The sequence below is a fragment of the Phascolarctos cinereus genome, unplaced genomic scaffold, assembly GCF_003287225.1.
Source record: "Phascolarctos cinereus isolate Bilbo 61053 unplaced genomic scaffold, phaCin_HiC Scaffold_726;HRSCAF=1367, whole genome shotgun sequence".
Classification (NCBI taxonomy): domain Eukaryota; kingdom Metazoa; phylum Chordata; class Mammalia; order Diprotodontia; family Phascolarctidae; genus Phascolarctos; species Phascolarctos cinereus.
In genome coordinates, this window is record NW_027556098.1 from 87,169,539 (window position 1) to 87,190,756 (window position 21,218).

The following is a 21,218-nucleotide window of genomic DNA, read 5'->3' on the forward strand; positions in this document are numbered from 1 at the left end:
ATACATTTAAAAGTCCATACTGGCTAGCTAACAAGACAACCACAGACTCCTGGGCAGGTAATAAACCTATTCTGAGAATAGAAAAATATGCCAGATGTGTGAAGGACATGGGAATTGCTGGCAGCAAGGGTTTATATCTTTTGCCAGTTCATCTGTATTTGAGTAGACGTTTCTGTACCATGTGTTGCCAATTGATTACAGAATTGTTGTTGTTCAGTCCTTTTCAGTCATGTTTGACTCTTAATGATCCTATTTGGCACTTTCTTGGCAAAGATACTGGAGTGGCTTGCTGTTTCCTTCTCCATCTCTTTTTACAGATGAAGAAACTAAGAGAAACAAGGTTAAGTGACTTGCCCAGGGTCACCCAGGTAGTAAGTGTCTGAGACTGGATTTGAACTCAGGAAGAGGAGTCTACCCACTGTGCTACCTAGCTGCCCTTGATTACAGAATTATAGATAGATAAATAAATAAAGTAGAAGAAATCACTCATTTAACTCCTACCTCCATGGTGTACTTAAGTACATTTTCCATTCAATTTTGTGAAAAAATAGTATCAATTTACTATTGATGCCCTCAATTATGTCTTTCTTCAGATATTCATAGAAATGAATAATTCCCACTGTAAACTTACTCTAAAGTGCTACTATCATTTATTTAGAGTACCAAGAGAAGGTGATAATTATACTTTCAATGAAACATGAATCCCAGTACTTTCAAAAAACAAGTCAGAGTGGAATGTTAAGATGGGACACAACCATCACTCCATTGCTTAGTTGTAAGATTTTGAAGTATTTTAACCATCATTTTAGAAAAAAGCTTACCTTTCCTGCTCCTTTTCCATCAAATTTATGAATTCATCACTCTTCTCCACATATTCTGTGTGTTTTCTTTTTTCTTCCTCTAACTCCAATATTGTTTGTCTGTGAGCTTTTCCAACCATCAAAAGCTGTTCCAGCATTCGTTTGTAAGACGCTTTCTGTTTTTCAACAACCTTGTCCAACTATAAAGGAAAAGAAGCAATAACAATTCCTACAGTATCTGCCACAGCAAATTATTCATATCCTTCTTGAGGTACGCATTTTGACTTGATCAGTTATTGACTTTCATATACGTATTTCTTGACTCTAAAGAATTCATTCTGAGGGGGTGCATCTAACTCCATGGAAGCACTTTTATTGGCATCTTGTTTATTCATCTGGTTGTCAAACCTGTGGCTCCCAGAAAGAAGAAAAAAAGAATTTATTATCTCTGTTTTCTTTGGGTTTTCGGACACAGTTCATGCACCTGCCTCTTTCTAGAAAAATTAAACCTGTGGAAACCATAGAGGGCAAAATCTTATGAGCATGTTTTCATTCTTTGGAAACTTTGGCCTTTCACCATATTCATCATAGCTGTTCTCTTCCTTCTCCTGAGAGCTCTTAGAACCATGCTAAATATGCGTCTCTGGATCCATTGACCTCTCCAGGGTTCAGTTTCTCATCTGTAAAATGAAGGGGCTGGACCGGCTGACCGCCAAGATCCCATTCATCACTAAGTCTATAAAACTATGACTCATTTTATTGATTTGCATGTCAGGATGGTGATTTAGGATTATCAGGGGCCAAGTTTTATTGGCTTTAGGAATTTAAAATAAAAACAATAGTTTGAACAAATAATAGATTACAGAATTATAGAATTCTATAATGTAATGAAACTTTAAAAGCTCACCTTTTGTTAGATTCACATTATGGTCATCGAGAAATTAGATGTTTTCCCTAGATTTTATGTGAGAATTTTGTGTTATCAAGGGTAAATAGGAAGGCGCAGCTGGAAAGAAAGAAATCTTGGTTTTAAATATCTTAAGACAGTGATTGCCTTGTATGATGTTGAAGTATGATTATCTTTTCAGTAAAACTAAGTCTGATCCTCTTTAGTCATTCATATGTACACCTAATTTAGGGAACTTCTTTTTAACAGAGGTCATGTTTTCCACATTGCTTGGTTTTCCACAAAGCTCACTGCTCAAAACCTGTGAGAAACTGAAATATTAGAGTAAGTGGCCAGGAGTGAGGTTATGAATTTACTCTGTAGGATGTAAAACCACATTTGTTTACCTTTCTGAGGAGGTAGACAGGGGGTGTTGACTGAAATGAGGGAAATGAGATATAAAGTATCTTCTCCAAGTCCTGCAGCATCTCCTCTCTCCCTCCTTCCCCTTTCCTTTCCTGAAATGACTTGGAGACATTGTTTCCAAAAAAACCCTGTTATTTGATTAAGTTGCTAGACTCAAATTATTGGACTCGACTTTTTTTTTTAATAGCAGAATCCCTACAATTCCTTGTTTTGAGAATTGCTAGCACCTACCAAATGTGGACTGGTTCTTCCCTGTTAGCAAGAGTGGAATGGCAGAAGGAAAGATTTTGGGATGAGGCTTGAAGTACAAATGATAATTTTTTTTTCCTGTATGTGGAATAAAATTTGATGGCTCAAGGACCATCTCCTCCAACCCTTTCCTGATTCCCTAACTGCTAGTACCTTCCCTCCCCCAAATTACCTTGTATATGTTTTGTATATAACCGTACATGTACATGTCATCTCATCCAAGAGTACATAAGTTACTCCAAGGAAGGGACTGTTGCATTTTTCTGTTTGTGTCCCCCCACGGTGCCTACCTGGCACAGAGTAGGTACTTCATAAATGCTTTTGATTAGTTGATTGTAGCAGTGAGAGGCTTCTAAAATTCTCTCTTTTTTAAGGCAACTGGGGTTAAGTGACTTGTCCAGTGTCACACAGCTAGTAAGTGTCAAGTGTTGGTCTGAGGCCAGATTTGAACTCGGGTCCTCCTGATTTCAGGGCCAGTGCTCTATCTACTGCGACACCTAGCTGCCCCTAAAATTCTCTATACTGAGTAATTTTAAGAGAATTTTCCTAAAGCTCTTTTGCTCATTTTGAATGATTAGTTTATTTAAGGTTGATATATGGTTTCATTGATTGTGTAGGTGATATAACTCCAAAATGCAAGCTCCAATAGTTCTTTGCCATTTCACCCAAACCTTAATTATTTTTTTTCTAAATAGACTAAGTTTTTCATGTAGAAGTGAAGCTCTGAGATGAGCAGGAACATATATATTCCTTTCACAGCTACCATCCTTACCACCCCACCCCAATCCTAGTTCTACTGTATTTTCCCCAGTAAATTCTACTGATTTAAAAGAGATTCTTTACATTTAAAGGTACATAATATGCAGATCTAGGCTCGTGTGTCAAATATTACACTTTTAAAGTTGGGTTATATGGCAAAGAGCTATTAGAGGCTACATTTGGGGCAGTTATGTCACCTTCACAAAAATTGAGACCATATATCAACCTTAAATAAACTAATCATTTAAAATATTATGTAACTCTCAATAACTGGAGTATCTTGAGGTACAATTTTTAGCAGTCTCACCAATGTGTTTAATAAACATGTCGTTTATTTTTAGCAATGTAAAATATACATAAATATAGCAAAATTAATTTTGGTGAAAGCCATACTTCTTTCAGTAGGTTAAAGATTTTAATTATGGCCCTGTAGGTATTCTCTCGCCCTTCAGACATCACAAACGTTTATAACTCAGGTACTCTCAATGTTACTGTGGCTGAACAATTCATCCTGTGACCACCCCTGGTGGTGAGTCCCTCCTAACATAACAAGGCTGGCCCTCAAACAACAGACTTATATGTTGAACCACCCAGGACTATAATTAAATCCTTTCCAGCTTGGTAGGACTTTGTATTCTGCTCTGTTGGCATGGCCTTTGAGAATCCAGGGTCACCTCCGTGTCCCCAAGAGGCATCAGGGGAGCCCTTTAGGAGATGGGAGTCAGAACTGCTCTAAATCTGTAAAAATCTGTTATCTGAAATGTTGCATGCCTTTAGAGGCAATGTGGTGTAGTAGTAGAAATCAGAAAGTCTGAGGTCTTGTTTTGGCTTTCTTAGGCAGGCCAGTCTCCATTTCTCTACCTGCCAAAGGAAGGGGTTCTATAGACTTTTAAATTTCCATTTCTGTTCCATGATCCTAATATACCAGTGAGTAACAGGTTGGAAGTTTAATTCCAGGCCTGCTGACCATCATTATATTATTCTTTTCTCCACCCTATACCCCAAATAATAATTAATAATAATAGCTGGCATTAATATAACACTGTTTGCAAAGTGCTGTACATAAGTTATTTTATTTTATTCTCCCAACAGCCCTATAAGGTAAGTATTATTATTATTATTATTATTATTATTATTATTATTATTATCCCCATTTAACAGATGAAATAATGGAGGCTGATGGTTAAGTGACTTTCCCAGGGTCTCACAGCTAGTAACATGTCTGAGGGAGTATTTGAACTCAAGTCTTCTCAGTTCCAAGTCTAGCACTCTAGACTGACTTCTAAAATCACCATTTTGAATCTCCACCCCAAAGCTGGCAGCCACTCTTACTAAATTGGCTTTTATGAATTGCTGGAGTTTTTGTTTGTTTGTTTGTTTGTTTTAAATTCATCACCCAGTGGTCATCTGTCTGGTTATGAATCTTCCCAAACCTAACTAGACTACTTGTTGAATAACAGTCGTGGTTCATCGCTGGACCTATACTTGAAGCCTTTCCAGGGAGGAATATTTTTGTTTGGAAAGTTAGAGGGATGGTAAATGGAGCTTTAATGGAGTATACTGGCACATGTTTTTGCAGGAACAATGAGAAGGTTGATTTGGTTATGGTTGTAGAACTGGAAAGAGGAGAACACAAGACATAGGAGAATGGATACCATGGCAGTTGCTTGGGAAAAATTAAGGAAATGATGTGAAGTATGTCTAGAACGCTAGGCCTAGAAGCAACTGACGCAACCACTAATATGGATGGTGGAGGGAATTAGGGGATGGGGCAAGAATGAGAATTCTGATCCTGAAAGATTAAGTCCTCCAGAGTTTGATGTATAGATCTGGGAACATGGTGGCTGGTGAAGTAATATAGTAGAAAGAGCTCTGCCAGAAGAGATACGGATTCAAATTCCACCCTTAACACTTAATAGCTGTACAACCATACATAAGTCATTTATTTCTCTGACCCTCGGTTTCTGTATCTGTAAAATAGTAATAATAACCATTGTACCTGCCTTACAGGGTTGTTGTGAGGATCAAATGAAATAACACATGTAAAGTGCCTTAATGCTATAATTATCTAACATATTGTTATGCTATATAATATGTAATATGATGCTGTAATAGAATACAATTATATAATATGTAATAATATAATGCTATTACTAATATAATCTATAACTATCTTAACCTGCCTTCTATTTCCTCTCTATGTACCCAAATCCTTGGAAGCTCAGCTCAGGCCTCAAAAAGCTTTCTTCCTCGACTATCCCAGCTCATGTTGATCTGTGTCCTTTCTGAATTTCTGTGCTACTTATTGTTTGTACTACAGAGAATACTGCTTTATTATTTTGTGTATGCATGGTTTGTCATCTAGACTGTGAACTTCCTGAGAGCACAGAGCATGTGTTATGTTCCTTGTGACAGTCCCTGGAGAATCTTAAAACTTAGTTCTTCTGCATAGTTAGAGCTCCATAGCTACTTATTGGTTAGTTGATTGACATACATGATGTATAGCTCTCGTGGTTCTTTCTCCTGAGCTCCTACCACACAGTATTTTTATGTATTATATAATATGTTATATGTATAGTATATAATATTTATATGTAATATAATGTATATTTCTATATACACATGTATACATATATGTAATTACACACTAAAGTGTGTAAACTCAATTTGCATATTTCGTTATTAAGTATTTGATTGATGGCTATAGAAATAAATGAAATGATCTACATGGGACACATAAAGCACATAAATTCCTGTGTAAACTCCAGAAATAAAGGTAATTTGAATTTAGTGTACATGTTACATCTGTTATTCTCTTGGTTGTTACTTTATATTCATGTATAATTACCTGTCTACAATATTACCTGTTCTAATGCCTCATTGTGACATTGAAGTGACCATCGGTTCTTGAAGGTAAAACCAGCATAATACAAACCCTGATAGGTCATGCGTGCCAGGAATACACTTGCGTTCTCTTCTAATGAGTATTGCCTCTCTTTTATCCAAGCAAGAGATTTCTCAGGGTTTAGAAGATACCATTTCTGGTGTGAAATTTGTCAAGTTGTCATCACTATACCCAGAAGGTAGAATCATACTTTGGAGAAGGACATTAATACCAGTACACTTAATCTCACCAGCTGGATACAGTGATTGAGAGTCCTTGCCACCTTGATTTAGCATGTGCACATTCCCTGAATCAGACTTTACCCTGGATTCAGACTATTGGAGGGGGGAGCCTTGTCTCAGGGCCTCAGCCCCTGCCCCAGTCCATCAATTGAGTTCTCGGTTGATCTACATACAGAGTCATTTACACAGTCCTTGGGATCAGTACTTGAAACGTACTCTCATTGTCCTCACATCACTACTTGAACGACTTCCACAAGAACAGACACTGGCTTACACTCTCAGCTTCCACATAGTCATGTTACTATTGACTTTCTCGCCCTCTCATTTTCCCAATAATAATCTGCTTCTATTCTCAGTACTCTCTTAGTAACTGCACCATAGTCCAACACAAAATATCCAGAAGCTGACCTCATGACTGGCCTGTCTCTTCTGCTTATCAGCATACCAGTCAAGAAAACCACTAACAGTTCTTTTATGTAGATTGAGGGAAGGTAGGAGTGTGTAATTATTTATTGTGGACAGTTTTGAGTCTTCTTCTCAGAGACTCAGCTCCTGCCTCTTCAGTTTCTGTCACTACCAGGTTCCAAAGATTTTTAGTATGGGCCTACCAGCAAGCTCTCTGTTGTCTTAGGACCTGGCTTAGCTATGTTTGAAGATCCGCCAGTAAACATTCACCTGTCACTTCATCGCTCTAGGCTTCAGTTTCCTTATCTCTAAAAGTATGGAGGTTAAACATGCCCTCTGGTATGTACAGTCAGAGCATACAGACTAATTTTTATATTAGTTAAATATAATTATAACCAGAGAAGGTAAGGTCACAGTAAGAAAGTCATATAATACATTCCCAGGGCGATTGGAAGTGATAGTTTGATTTGAAAGGAGCATCAGTGGTCCCTTCCATTTGCAATGGTATGCCGTGTGTGTGTGTGTGGAGAGATACATATACATTAAAAATTATATTTAAATTGTGATTTTTTTTTAAACTTTCATGAAGCTTCCTAAGGTTGATATGGAATAGAATCTCTACTTCAGATGATTAAGTGAATTGGCTTAATTGGAAAATGAGAGACTTGAACTAGATTATTTCCAAGATTCTTATGTGGCTATGAGTCTTAAAAGGATTGAAATTGGGTATTACGCAGGAAACAATGGAGAGGCAGCTTGTGGGCAAGTAACATATAATACATGAAAAAATTTAAAGAACAGGAGCAAAAGAGATCACCAGGAAAGGTTTAAAGCAGGGGCATCTTAATCTTTTTTGTGTTGTGGGCCCTTTTTGGCAGTCCAACGAGGGCTATGGACCTCTTCTCAGAATAATATTTTAAAATGCATGAAGTGAAATACTTAGAATTGCAGAAGAAACCAGTTATATTGAAATAAGGTTATCTAGATAATCAAAAACAAAAAACCTCAAGGTCCTTCTGAAATCTATCCACCTACCTCTTGGGGAAAGGGCTCTGGTTTAGTGGGAGAAGAAAATAGGCTGATCATATGGCAAAGGCAGAAGATGATGGATAGTTCAGATGCTCCACTGGTATCCTAACTATACCAGGAATAAGTGAGAGAGACCTCTGACATGTTATGTGGATGCCCTGTAGTGAACTTCTGGGAGGCCATGGACAAGAGTTGCACTGAATGGGCAAGCATTAACCTTCATTGTTGGAGAGAATGTCCACAATGATGAGATTCAGCTCCATTGGAAATATCCAGAGTCCCTTCCAGCAATCAGACTTCTACATTCCTTACATTTTGAAGTATCTTTCTTGCTAAATGCTGTCAGCAGTGATAAAAAAAAGTGAAGTCTCTGCACTTAAGGACATTACAGTTTAAATGAGGAGATATATAACACATGTGAAACAAGAAACCAGCGGTGTTGTAGAGTGGATAGAACATTGGAGTTGAAGTCAGAAGACTGGGGTTCAGTTTTGATTTTGTCACTGACTAACCATTTCACTACTCTGTTACTTAATTTCCTCATCTGTAAAATCAGGATAGTATTTCACATGTTTTCCAATGAGTTGGAATATACAAATCACTTTTTAACCTGCTTTACAAATGTAAATTATCTCTGTTAAATTCCCAAAGAGACTACTCCCTCTATTGCATACTAACAGGCAGATTCATAACAGAGCCTGAGAAAGGAAAAATATTCTTCTTCACACAGGGGAAAGGAAATGATAATGGTTCAGGCAACTTGTAAAGGTGTCCTGTTGATTATGCATATTCCCACTGTTACCCTCACATCAGGCTAGAACCTCAACTATACCTCTCTGTTCAACCCCTTCTTAGTTCCTTTATTTTCTAGATCTGTGACTCTAAATTTACTGTAGTACAACAGAGTATTATTTTGGCGTGTTCCTTAGGTTAGAGAGGATTGAGTAGACGTTCTTTTTCTACTGTTCTTATTGCTCCTCATAATGAGCCATTTGCTCACTCATATTGTTCTTAGCAATGAAAAATAATTATTAAGCACTTGCTGTATGCAGAATTCAGAGTGATATAATTATATGTCATAAATAAACATTTACTAAGTGCTTCCTGTTTACTAGGAACTGTACTCAGAACAACAAAAACAGGGTCCCTGCGCTCAAGGAGGTTACATTCTAATAGGGAACACAATTTGCAAAACCAAAACAAAACCTGCACATAGAAGATATATGCACTGTAAATGGAAAGTAATCTCAGAGGGAAAGCAGTAGCAGAGGGAAGAACTGCCCTCAAAAGGATAATAACTCACAAACACATACGTAACTAGAATGCATGCTATTATATCATAAGTATGGGATAAATTTAGAAAACAAGTGCTCTGAAATTTCTGAGAGGGAAGATTGTTATCATCTGGTGATTCATAAAAGGCCCTTTGGAAGAGGTGGAATTTGAGTTGAGCTTTGAAGGATGGATAGGAATTCAACAGGGGAGGAGGAGGCAACAGGCTGATGCAGTAAACCTGAATAAACTGTGGTCCACATTATAGAACATAACACAACACAATAAATGGGAAAGGAGGTAAGGTAGATTTTGGGTACAAGTAAAGAATTCCTTTGCATGCTTATTATTCATTAGTTCTTTTAAAGCATTATATTTTCAACCCAACCAGCATTTTCTCTTCCTCAGTGACATTGTCTTTCATTTCTGTCCCCATTTCTGTCCCCCTCCTCACCTCTGCCTTTTAGACTCCCTAGTTTCCATTAAAGTTCAGCTCAAAAGGCTTCTGGAGACCTACAAAAGGCCTTTCCATGAGGAAAGAAAGCCAGGGGGAGGTAACAGGCTGATTTAGTATTCCCATCTGCTTGTATCCTCTTCTCCCCCCCCCAAAAAAAAATTACCTTGTATATTTTGTATATGTAAAAGTGATGACTGTATATTTTCTCTGAATTCCTATAGCACTCATTGCCTGTGTTATGTATTCTATTCCTGATTGTTTATTGTCCTATATTATGCTCTAGGTCTGGGCCAAAAGGAAAATCTTCTAATTATTTTATAGGTAGAATGCAAGCTCCCTGAGGGTAAGGACAGTTTCATGTTTGTTTTTGTAAATATCCTTACTGCCTAGTATGCAGTATGCCTAGTATACAGAGTGCTTTGCCCATTCCTCCTTTATCTTAATGATTTCTCTGTTTATTATCTCCAGTTTATCCTGCATTTTCTTTGTACCCTGTTGTTTGTATGTTATCTTCTGCATTAGAAGGAGAGCTTCTGAAGAGCAGAGACTGCCTTTTGCCTTTCTTTATATTTCTAGCACTTAGTACAGTGCCTGGCACAGAGTAGGAACTTAATTTATTATTTGATATGCACTTAATCAATACTGTTTAATTCTTCTCTTGAGTTTAATTTGGAGCTGGGTAAACCGTAGCAGTTATCTACATCAATTCCCCTTACAGCCTATGAGAGAGTAAATTAGATTGCCCGCATAGCTAGAAACTAGCAGAACCAGATAATGAATCTAGGTCTATTGAATTCATATCAGGTGTTTTTCCTCCCACACCATGTCTTGTCTTTCTGCTAGTTTAACAATTCACAATTTCGTCCTATAATCTGTCTCATTTGTGCAGTCAGTAAATATTGTGGTAAGCAGAATTCCTGCATTGAGTGGAAGTTTGTATATATGGTGTTGTGATTTTATGAGTCTTGGTATGAACTGGTTACCGTCTGTTCTACTTTGTATCTCCAACAAGGCTCACTCAGGACTGAAAGATAATAAGCATTCAGGAAATACTTGTTAAATGGAAAGGCTAAGTGACTTATGAGTTTTAAGTGTTTTAATAAGCATTTCCATAAGATAATGCATTCTGGAATATCACTAAGAAAGGCTTGACAGATGCAAAGTGGCATTAAATTGAGACTTGGCACCTTTTCTGCAAGAGCTCAGATTGCAGTATGGCCATTAATTCCATCATCCTTTCAACACTCTTGTGAGGTATGGGACAAGTATTATTATCCTCACTTTAGAACTGAGGATATACTTCAGGCCAGTGGTAGAGGTTGGGACAGAAACCAGGACTCCCTCAGTCTCTTTATTATGGAAGGTAAAGACCTACCTTATTCTGCTATATGTTTCCTTTATTTCCCTATAAGAAGGAAACCTAACTCCATCTAACCAATATATAATTTTTTTTAATGTTTAGTGTCCTTAAAAATTAACTCTTAAAGGGAACTACTCCCCCCACCCCCAACATGTTTTATGGTACAGGTTTATCGCTTACAAGGAGTTAGGTTTCCCTCTGTGACATTCATCCATATATGGTACATGTGCATGCAATAGACCAGGGCAGAAAAGAGTCTCCTTGAAGGAGAAGGAAAGACAGAACAGAATAGGGACCCTTCCAACTTTCTTCCCAGTTTTCTTGATTTGATTACATTTCACCCTGAATCAGTAGGTTACTTCATTGGTAGCTGGAATATCATCAGAGATTTTAGGATATGGCCATTTCCAGAGACAGCAGGGATGCAAATACGACCACCTACATATTTGGGACTTTCTGTACATGCAAAGCTGGTACTACTGGCTGCCCATATCATCTGTGTGTCTGGGAGGTGATAACAAGGATCCTCAAGGGGGAGAGGGTGATAAAGCCCCATTTCTTGGAAAGGTCCTAGCCAAAGGCAACCCGTATGGAGTAGAACATATGTAACTATGCATGTATCTCTCATCACTTTGTTTGTAGATTGTAAGGGTTTTTCTTTTATTAGATTTGTGCTTTTATGAAAATTTCCCATGTATAGTCAAAATCCAAAGGAGACAAGGATAGTTAATGGTATCTTTCTTTTCTGCAAGTGGAAAAACTATATGCATATTTACATATATGTATACATATACCCTATATACATATGCATTTTTTAAATTTACTTCAATGTTTTTTATCATACACAGGCATTTAAAAGTAGAAAAAATAGTGGCATATCCAGGGTACAACCTTGGATCTTTCTCTCTTTTGGCATATTGTATTCAGTAGTAAAAGTAGACTTATCTGTGTAGAATTGCCTGGAAAGATGTGAAGTCCAAGATCACATAACTAGCATATATCTCAGGCAGGATTTGAACTCGAGTCTTCCCAGTTCTAGGTCTAGTGTGCTTATATACATCACACTACCTAGCTGCCTCCTATTTGAGGGTTATATGCTCCTTTTACCTCACACAGGTTATGAGCTCCTTGGGGGCAGAGACTGGGCTGATTCATATTCCTTTGTGTTCCCACTGGGCTTACTTAGCTTACAATACCTTAGACAAAGCAGGAACTCTTGGCATAAATAACAATAAAATGAATGAGTAATGAAGAAACCAGCATAACCAACTAAAATAGGAATTATGCTAGAAAACAGGGAATATGTATCCCCCCCTGAGAGTGGGACTTTGGGACAGGCTACATATCAAGTATGCCCAGCCTTAAAAAATAGAGATAATAGAGCTTATCCAGTCTCTGCTTCACAGCATGACCCATGGGGCATGAGACCACTACGTTTAGTTTTCTCCTTTATATATAGAAGTAACCAGTCACCATCAGTTTATTAAGCACGTAATGTGTAATGGGCACATGCTAGATGCTGGGACTGTGACGACAAAAATGAAACAGGTCCTTAGGAGTTTACATTCTATGTGGGAAAATAACATACACATGTAAGTAAATGCAAGATGTGTACAAAGCAAATACAAGGTGTTTGGGTGCACTAGTAGCTAGGAGGATCAAGAAAGACCTAATGGGGAGCATTTGTTTTATCTCTCTGGACATGTATATGAAATGGGCCAATTCCATACTGCTTAAAGGGATAATTGTTAAGAACCAGACAGTAACTTTTGCCTTCACTGGAAGGCTTTTCTAGAGATGCCTCCACCTGATATCTCATAGAGATCTCAAGCTCACTATGTGCAAAAGAAAATTCATTATTTTCCCCATAATCCTGCCTCCTCCTACCTTCCCTATTTTTCTTTGTAGTCACCTTCATCCAAAACCTCATTCTTCTTTCTTACTGCCCTCCCATCCAATCGTTTGCCAAATCTGTTCGTTCAGTATGGCTCCTTTATTCACATCTGCCACCTTAGTTCAGGCCCTTATCACTTTTTGCCTAAACTATTACACTGTCCTTATCAGCCTTCTTGTTTCCAATCTTTCCCCCCCTCATATAATTTTCCTAAAACAGAGGTATGTCCATGTCCTTCTCCTGCTTGTGAACTTTGTCTCTTGGATAAAATACAAACTGAGGTATTCAGCATTTAAAGCCCTGTAGTAGGTGGGCTCCAACTTTACTTTCCAAACTTATTTCATGTTATTCCCCTCAATGCAGTCTCTTTGCCTAATAGCCACATTGGCTCACTTGTTATTCTCTAGCATCAACATGCCATCTCCCACCTCTTTGATTTGCCTAGGCTGGTCTTTATGCTTGGAATGCATTCTCACCCCACCTTTGTTCCTTAGCATTCTCAGTTCCCTTCAAAGACCCAAGTTAGACCTATGGGAAGATTACTTTCTTCTTTAAATTGTCTTATCTTTACTTATCTGTTTTCCTTTTATATTGCCTGGTAGAATGTAACTGAGGTCCAGGATTGTTTTTCTTTTTTGTTTTTGTATTCTTAGGAGTCTGGTTCTGTGTTTTGTACACAATAATTGCCTAATAAATGTTTGCTGAAATGTTTTAAATCATCTTTGTGTCTTTTTTCTCATCTTTGTATCTTACTAGGGTCATTCAAGGTTGTAGAATTACGTGATAGGAATTTGTAATCCCTGTTCAATTAATCTGACCTGTATGTACCACTAGCCATGATGTCTTCCTTTAGAGCTATGGAACTATATATTCACTGAGTCATATTTTTGGCCACCAGGAAAGAAGTAGTTTTAATTAATTAACCAACAGTGAGCATCTGCTATCTACCTAATATTGTCACGAATGCTATAGGGGATATAAAAGGAAATAACATATTGTCCTATTGCTGTGACTTCTGATCTCTTAACTCCTCAGGTCTTGTCCCAGGTCATGATCCCTGCACTTAGCCCCAAACACCTCTTTTCCCCATCTTAACCCTGTGGTAAACCAGTTTAATTCTACACTGTTCTCTTCTCTTGAGTCTTGTGCCCCCTTATCAAATCTTTGATCTTGCCCTGCCAAACCTCAACGTTGGATCACACTCTATCCGCTCCCTTCACTCCTACACACATACTACTGAATGAAGTTGGAAAAAAAATCATGAAACTGCACTGACAGAGTCTACTACAAATTTGTTACATAACCTCAACTGGGCCCTCACTGCTGCAAGACATTCTTTCTATACCTCCCTAATTAATTCACTATGCCACTCTCCACAGCAGTTCTTCTATACATTTTCATCTCTCCTCAAACCTCCCTTGGTTCTCCTTCCCCCTACTCTCTCAGCTAAGAACCTTGCTTCATATTTTACTGAAAAAAATTGAGTGCATTTGCCAAGAGCTCCATCTTCTTTCCTCTTTTGCATCTTCTATCACTCAGAAACCTTTTGTCACTATCTTCTCCTTCATCCCTGTCTTACATAATGAGGTGGCCCTTCAGGTTTCCAAGGCAAGCCATCTGCCTGCACAAGTGACTCCATTCCATTTTGTCTTCTCTAACAGATTGCCGCCCCCCTCCTCACCCTCTTACTTATCCTCAGTCTCTCCATATCTACTAGCTGTTTCCCTACTACCTATGATCACACCTATGTCTCTCCTATCCTGAAAAAACCCTCACATGATTCTTCCATTTCTGCTAACTATCATCCTATATCTCTAATATCCTATATTTAGCCTATTGTAGCTAAACTTTTTTTTTTTGGCCTGGGCACTTTTTTTTTAATTAATTTCTTTTGATTTGTCAATAATCACTTCCATAAGCTTTCAAGTTTTAAATTTTTCTCTCCCTCCCACCCCAAGACAACATACAATCTGATATAAGCTATACATATACATTCCTATTAAACATATTTTCACATTAGTGATGTGGTAAGCAAGAATTAGAGCCAATAGGAGGAACCACCAGAAAGAGGAAACAAAACAAAATGGAAGGAAAAAATAGCAAATAGTATGCCTTAATCTGCATTCATACTCCATAGTTCTTTCTTTGGATGTGGATAGCATTTTTATATTTATTTTTATAATTTACAAAATATTTATAGCAGCTGTTTTTGTGGTGGCCAAGAATTGGAAATTGAGGAGATGCCCACCAATTGGGAAATGGCTGAACAAATTATGATATATGAATGTAATGGAATACTATTGTGCTATAAGAAATGATGAGCAGGCGAAATTCAGAAAAACCTGGAAAGACTTTTATGGACTGATGCTGAGTGAAGTGAACAGAACCAGCCACGTTGTAAGATAACTAACATTGATAGACTTGGCCCTTTTCACCAATGCAAGGATCTAAGATGTCTCCAAAGGTCTCATGATGGAAAATGCTGTCCACATCTGTAGCTAAACTTTTTAGGAAGGCTTTCTACAATCAGCGTGTCCACTTCCTTTCCTCCCTCTCCTTTAACTTTCCAAGGGCTATTCTGACCTCATCATTCAATCAAAACTGCTCTCTCCAAGTTACTAATGATTTCTGAATTGCCCAATATAATGGCGTTTTTTCAGTTCTTATCCTTCTTGACCTCTCTGCAGCTTTTGACACTGTTGATCACCCTCTTCTCCTTAATAATTTCTTCTGTCTAGGTTTTCAGGACACCATTCTCTCCTGGTTCTTCTCACATCTATCTGTCCACTCCTCAGTCTCTTTTGCTGCATCTTTGCCATGGTCACACCTGCCAACATTGGGTATTGCACAGAGTTCTGTCCTGGGCCCTCTTCTCTTCTCCCTCTATTTCACTTGGTGATCTCATCATCTGCTCCCATGGATTCAATTATCTCTATGCCAGTGATTCTCAGATCCTGCCCTAACCTCTCTCCTGAGTTCTAATCTTGCCTCTCCAGCTGCCTTTCTGATATCTCAAATTGGATAGTCTGTAGGCATTTTGAACTCAACATGTCCAAAACTGAAATCATTATCTTTCTCCCCCAAAATCCCTCTCCCTTCCAAACTTCCTTATTGATATTGGAGTACTCCATCCTCCTCCCAGTCACCCAGGATTGCAAACCAACTAGTTGTCATCCTTGACTTCTCACTCTCTTTCACTCTCTGTGTTCCATCTCTTGCCAAATTCTGCAGATTTTTGCCTTTGTAACATCTCTTGAATACTCCCCCCTGCTCTCTTCTGACCTTGCCACCATGCCTCCCCATTGGGGAGCCTGCTTGTCACAAATGTCTCCCCATTCCAGGCCATCCTTCAACCAGCTGTCAAAGTGATCATCCTAAAGTGCAAGTCTGACCATATTATCCTCTACTCAATGCACTGTATCACCTCCAGAATCAAATATAAAATCCTCTGGTGTCAAAACCCTTCACAACCTACACCCTTCCTTTTCAGTCTTCTTATACTATGTTTATTGACTGACTGAAGTAGCTTACAAACTTATTGAGGAGAGATATGAAATAATTATCTAGTAAGATAATGCTTTATCTATATCTATAGCTATCTATCTATCTATCTGTGTATATGTGTGTGTGTGTGTGTGTGTGTGTGTGTGTGTGTGTGTGTGTGTATATATATATATATATATATATAGATATAGATATAAACATAAACTGCCAACTTGTGTAGACAATACATGGAGGATAAGTTCAGAGTAGGGAAAGGTCCAAATGGATTGAAAAGCTCAAGAAGACTCCATTGAGGAAAATTTGTCCTGGCCTCAAGACATGAGTGAGGGTTGAGACTGCAGACAATAGAGCTAAGTTAGGAACCAACAGGATGTGTAAGAAAAAATAGTAAAGGTGTTCAGCCTGGCTACACTGAGGCTTTGTACTGAGAAGGGAGAGTTGAGGTTGGCTAGGTAGGGTAGGGCTAGATCATGGAGAGCTTTAGATGCCAAATGGAAGAACTTAGATTTTAGGCATTTGGAAAGAATGAATGGGTTTTTAATTTTGCATGGCTTTTACAAGAATTATTTCATAACTCAAACTTATGTTGTTGAAAAGGGTTTATTTAGCTCTGTACCGTAGCACTGGGGTTGATCCATTTACTATATTCTGTCAACTGACATGGAGTTTTGTCACAGCATATGTCCTATGGTTATTAATTTGTATTGGAGGAATATGTTGGCCCACCAGTATGGAACCAACGATAGGGATTCTGATTGCTGAAGTATTTGGAGATGTGTCTGTGATCCTGTATTGCTTTTAATTTGTTGGGAGCCAAGTAGAGTGGTTTAGTATTCCTAAGTTTTAGCTTTGGCTCCCCATGCTTAAAATTTGGATTAAATCATAAGTCAGCAGCCTTTGGGTGGTCTAGTCCCAACCCCTCAGAGATGCTGATCCACATGACCAAACTCCTTCACAATTTGGCAAGACTGGGAGTCTCTTTCCCAAGAGACTCACAAGATGAGAATAGCAAGGATATTAGAGATCAGTGCTAATGTCTATTGCCAGAGTTGTGTGGGCAAGTCTGTCCAAATCTTGCCTTCGTGATCTCCAGCTTTAATGTGTGCTTTTCATCCCTTAACTTATTTTAAAAAGTGAGAAATTGATGAAAAATTCCATCAAGGCTTCAGAGGAAAACAAAAAGGATAAAATAATCCTAAGACGTCTGAGATGTGTCAACAAAAGACTCAGAATCCACCACGCATTTGCACCATGGCGGCCATGTTTAGAATCATATTTATATCTACCCTTGCAATTGCCAAGCAAACTTGGTGTTGAAAAGTTTTTTGCTGCCTTTAAATTTTTGAAGGAAAAAGAGAGTATGCACTTATGCAAAGTACATAACAGAAGTATGTGTTTTCAAAAATTATTTCTTGGATAGCTCCTCAGGTCGTTTCCATTCGTGCTCAAAGTTTCTATGACATAATACCTTACTGTATAAAAAAAATTAACCTCTGCAGTTGAACTTTATCTGTTTTTTATTATTGCCTAAGATGTTAACCTGCAAGCCCCCAAAGGATATACTGACCTTTATTCTCTCACTTTTCCCTGTTAAACAAATTCTATATTATTTGGTAGTTTCAGTTTGGTGTCTGGGGAAGAAAACTTAGCAGAAGAATGTTGTTCCTGTTTTTTGTGTGTTCTTGATTTTCCTTAGACCATAATGGTGTTAAATTTCATCATGCTGTATTCTGCCTTTAGTATGCTTCCTCTTCTAGGTTGCTTAAATATTAGAGAATACAAAAAATGGTCCTCAAAAGCTTAGCCTTGGCTAAGTTGGCAGATTTTTCTTACAAGTATACTTTAAGGTTACCTATTAGAGCACCTTGTATGGCACCTACCTCATTGATTGGCTTCTCATAGATGTCCTCCTGCCACGGAGCAACCTTTGCTTGAATAGCATCTCGTTGGAGAGCCTCTAATACCTTTTTTGGAGTGACAAACCCATACTGAGCTTCCAGCAAAGCCAAGTCCATTTTTTCAGCTTTTAAAATGCCTATGACTTCATCTCGAGCCTGTTGGAACACAAGGTACATAAAAACAGGCTGTCTGAATTAGCAGCAAGTGACAATATTTCTCATAGTTCAAACATAATGTTAAGTTATAGTTCTTATTGAAAAGGTAGCAATGGAACTAAGTTCCTTTGCCCTACTCTCATCTTACCTTTAAGTATTTTAGTTAGCTTGATGCCTCTTTTTGGACTAGCATCTAATCTTTTTTATTTCATTGGGTTTTCAAATGTAAGCAACAAGATTTTCCAAGTCTCAACAGTTGCTTTTAGGCTTTTCCAGTAAGTTAACATGTTATGGTTAAGTGTAGAAGCTGGTTTGTACTGGGTACAAAAGCAGCTTTTGTTACTGAAAACCCCCCCAGAAGTCACCTGGTATTATTGTTGTAGATGCATGTTTGTGCATTGAAGCCGAGGATGTGACCTTTCACAACATGCATTCCAATAGCGTGTCTTAATGACAGCTCATTTAAAGATGATTAATTGCTTTCCCAGTTGGCAAAAGAGATGTGTGTGTGTGTGTGTGTGTGTGTGTGTGTGTGTGTGTGTTCTCGTGCATGCATCAGCTGTCATGGGCATGCAAATGTACATAGCATATGTTTCCGTGTCAGGATGTACACCAAATTCAAAATCAGAACGTGAATAATGACTCAAAATGCAGCTGACCTGCACTTCCCCCTCCAGAATGCTAAGGAGGAATAGCAAGTCGTCTCTTGATAGATTAGCCTCTTTGGGAGAACTTCCATTCTGTGTTGTATCTGATTTGGGACTTCTGAGGACAGAACTGGTGTCAAAGCCATAATGGTTCTTTTTATTTCCCCTCTTCATGGTTTTGACACCCTGGATGGTGAGATCCTCGTTGTATTTGTTCGTCTGTGTCTGGGGTATGTTTTCAGGGCAGCTACTTCTGGAAGGCATTTTTGAATGTCTGGAATGAGAAAAGAAACAATTTTATTTCCCTTGGTAGAGGTCGCTTTTCCCATTTTTGACACAGTGTATCTATATTCCTGATATATTTGTTAAAGCTAAAGAACAAAACATAGTAACTGTGTGGAAGAATATTAGCAAATTCATCATTGGAATCCTGTTTTATACTTCCATGGTCAAACTAATCATCTGTTTTAAAGTATATGCTGTCTTGATTATATCAGTTTGGGGATTTGGGTAAATAGAAATGTATTTGAATTTCCATAAGTATCCTTGAATTGCCATAGTCCAGGGTTCTTAACCTGAAAGGTACTTTTTTATTTTTTCAATTTCTGATAACCATATTTCAATATAATTGGTTTCTTTTGTAGTCCTGTGTATTTTACTTTATGCATTTAAAAACATTATTTTATGAAGAGATCAGAGGTCACTAGATTGCCAAAGAGATCCATAATGCAAAAAAAATTTTAAGAAACCTTATTAGAGAACTACTCTTGTCTTTAACTTTTTGTTTGCTGTTCATTCCTTTTCAGTCATGTCTGACTCTTCATGTCTGCATTTGGGGTTTTCTTGGCAAAAATGTTGCAGTATCTTTTTCTTCTCCTGTAACATTTCCTTGTCCAGCTCATTTTACACATGAGAAAACTGAGGCAAATAGGGTTGAGTGACTCTCCCAGGGTCATACACCTAGTAAGTGTCAGGTATTAAGGACCTTGGTGGCACACTGGGTAGAGCTCAGGGCCTGGGGTCAGGAGGATTCCTCTTCTGAATTCAAATCTAGCCTCTAACATGTACTAGCTTTTTTGCTCTGGGCAAGCCATTTCACTTCTCACTACTCCTAAGCAACTTTCTAATATGATAAATTGTAGATGAGCTACTGAGCTCCATTGGTAGAGAACATTTCCTCATGAGGACTTGCCTGCAGTGGTAAAATCATGGGTCCTATTATCTCCCTTCCCTAAATTCCCCCCTTAACATAGGATCCTGGTTCAAATGACCAACAAGTTGAGACAATGAAACTGAACCACAAGGCATGACTCTTTGTTAAATTAACGCCTAACTGATATCAATCAGTAAACATTTATTAAGTTCATATTATGTGCCAGGCCCTGTGCTTAGCTATCAGGATACAAAAAGAGGCATAAGACAATCCCTAACCTCCAGGAGCTTACGATCTAATGATTTTAATGATATTAACTCTAAATGTGTTAGAGTTAATATCATTAACCCTAACTTTGGATTTCACCATTTTTTCTTTGCCATAGTACACATAATTTCCTTTGAAAGATGAAATAACAACTAGCATTTATATAACATTTTAAGGCTTACAAAAGACTTTACATGTTACCTCAGTCGATCCATACAACCTATGAGGTTGCTGTCATTACTCCTATTTTATAGATGAGGAAATTGAGGCTGAGAGAGGTTAAGTGACTTGTCCAGAGTCACACAGTTGCTAAATGTCTGAGGGGGGATTTAAACTTGGATCTTCCTGATATCTTTAAGGCTTACAAAAGACTTTACATGTTACCTCAGTCAATCCATACAACCTATGAGGTTGCTGTCATTACTCCTATTTTATAGATGAGGAAATTGAGGCTGAGAGAGGTTAAGTGACTTGTCCAGAGTCACACAGTTGCTAAATGTCTGAGGGGGGATTTAAACTTGGATCTTCCTGATATCTGCTCCAGCACTCTATCTGCTGACCCACCTAGCCGTAGCTGTAGCCTTAGACATTTATATGGGATTTCTCTTTTGCCATGTGATTTCACTGATGGCAAGGTAATCAAGAATTACCTGTTACCCATTACAGAAGCTTAGCAGAGTGTTCAGTACTCCTGGCAAAAACTGCTAGGTCAAATAGTCTTGGATTAAAGTAGTAAAAGGCCTGGTCCTAGTCCCTGTTCTTGTTCCTTGACTGAAACTTTGCACTATAGTAGTGAAAAGAATGCTGGGCTAGTATGAAAATGAGCATTCTGTCCCTGTATATTCACCCTTAGAAATGTAACTTAACCCTTTGATGCTTCAGCATCTTTATCTATAAAATGAATCAGGGACAGTACAGTTAAGGGGGTTT

General features: G+C 38.1%; 2 protein-coding genes across 3 annotated transcripts in view; one reads left to right on the plus strand and one right to left on the minus strand.

Annotated features, from left to right (window-relative positions):
* The window catches only part of CMSS1 (cms1 ribosomal small subunit homolog), a 414,201-nt gene that overhangs the window by 137,408 nt on the left and 255,575 nt on the right, over positions 1-21,218 (plus strand). The gene's annotated exons all lie outside the window — the stretch shown is intronic.
* The window catches only part of FILIP1L (filamin A interacting protein 1 like), a 342,434-nt gene that overhangs the window by 129,477 nt on the left and 191,739 nt on the right, over positions 1-21,218 (minus strand). Inside the window, exons 3-5 of the mRNA XM_078146651.1 lie at positions 18,881-19,142; positions 18,048-18,221; positions 822-1,000 (exon numbers count right to left, since the gene is read on the minus strand). Of these exons, the coding sequence (XP_078002777.1) occupies positions 822-1,000; positions 18,048-18,221; positions 18,881-19,132 (605 nt within the window). The 5' untranslated portion in view covers positions 19,133-19,142. The remainder of the gene's footprint in view (positions 1-821; positions 1,001-18,047; positions 18,222-18,880; positions 19,143-21,218) is intronic.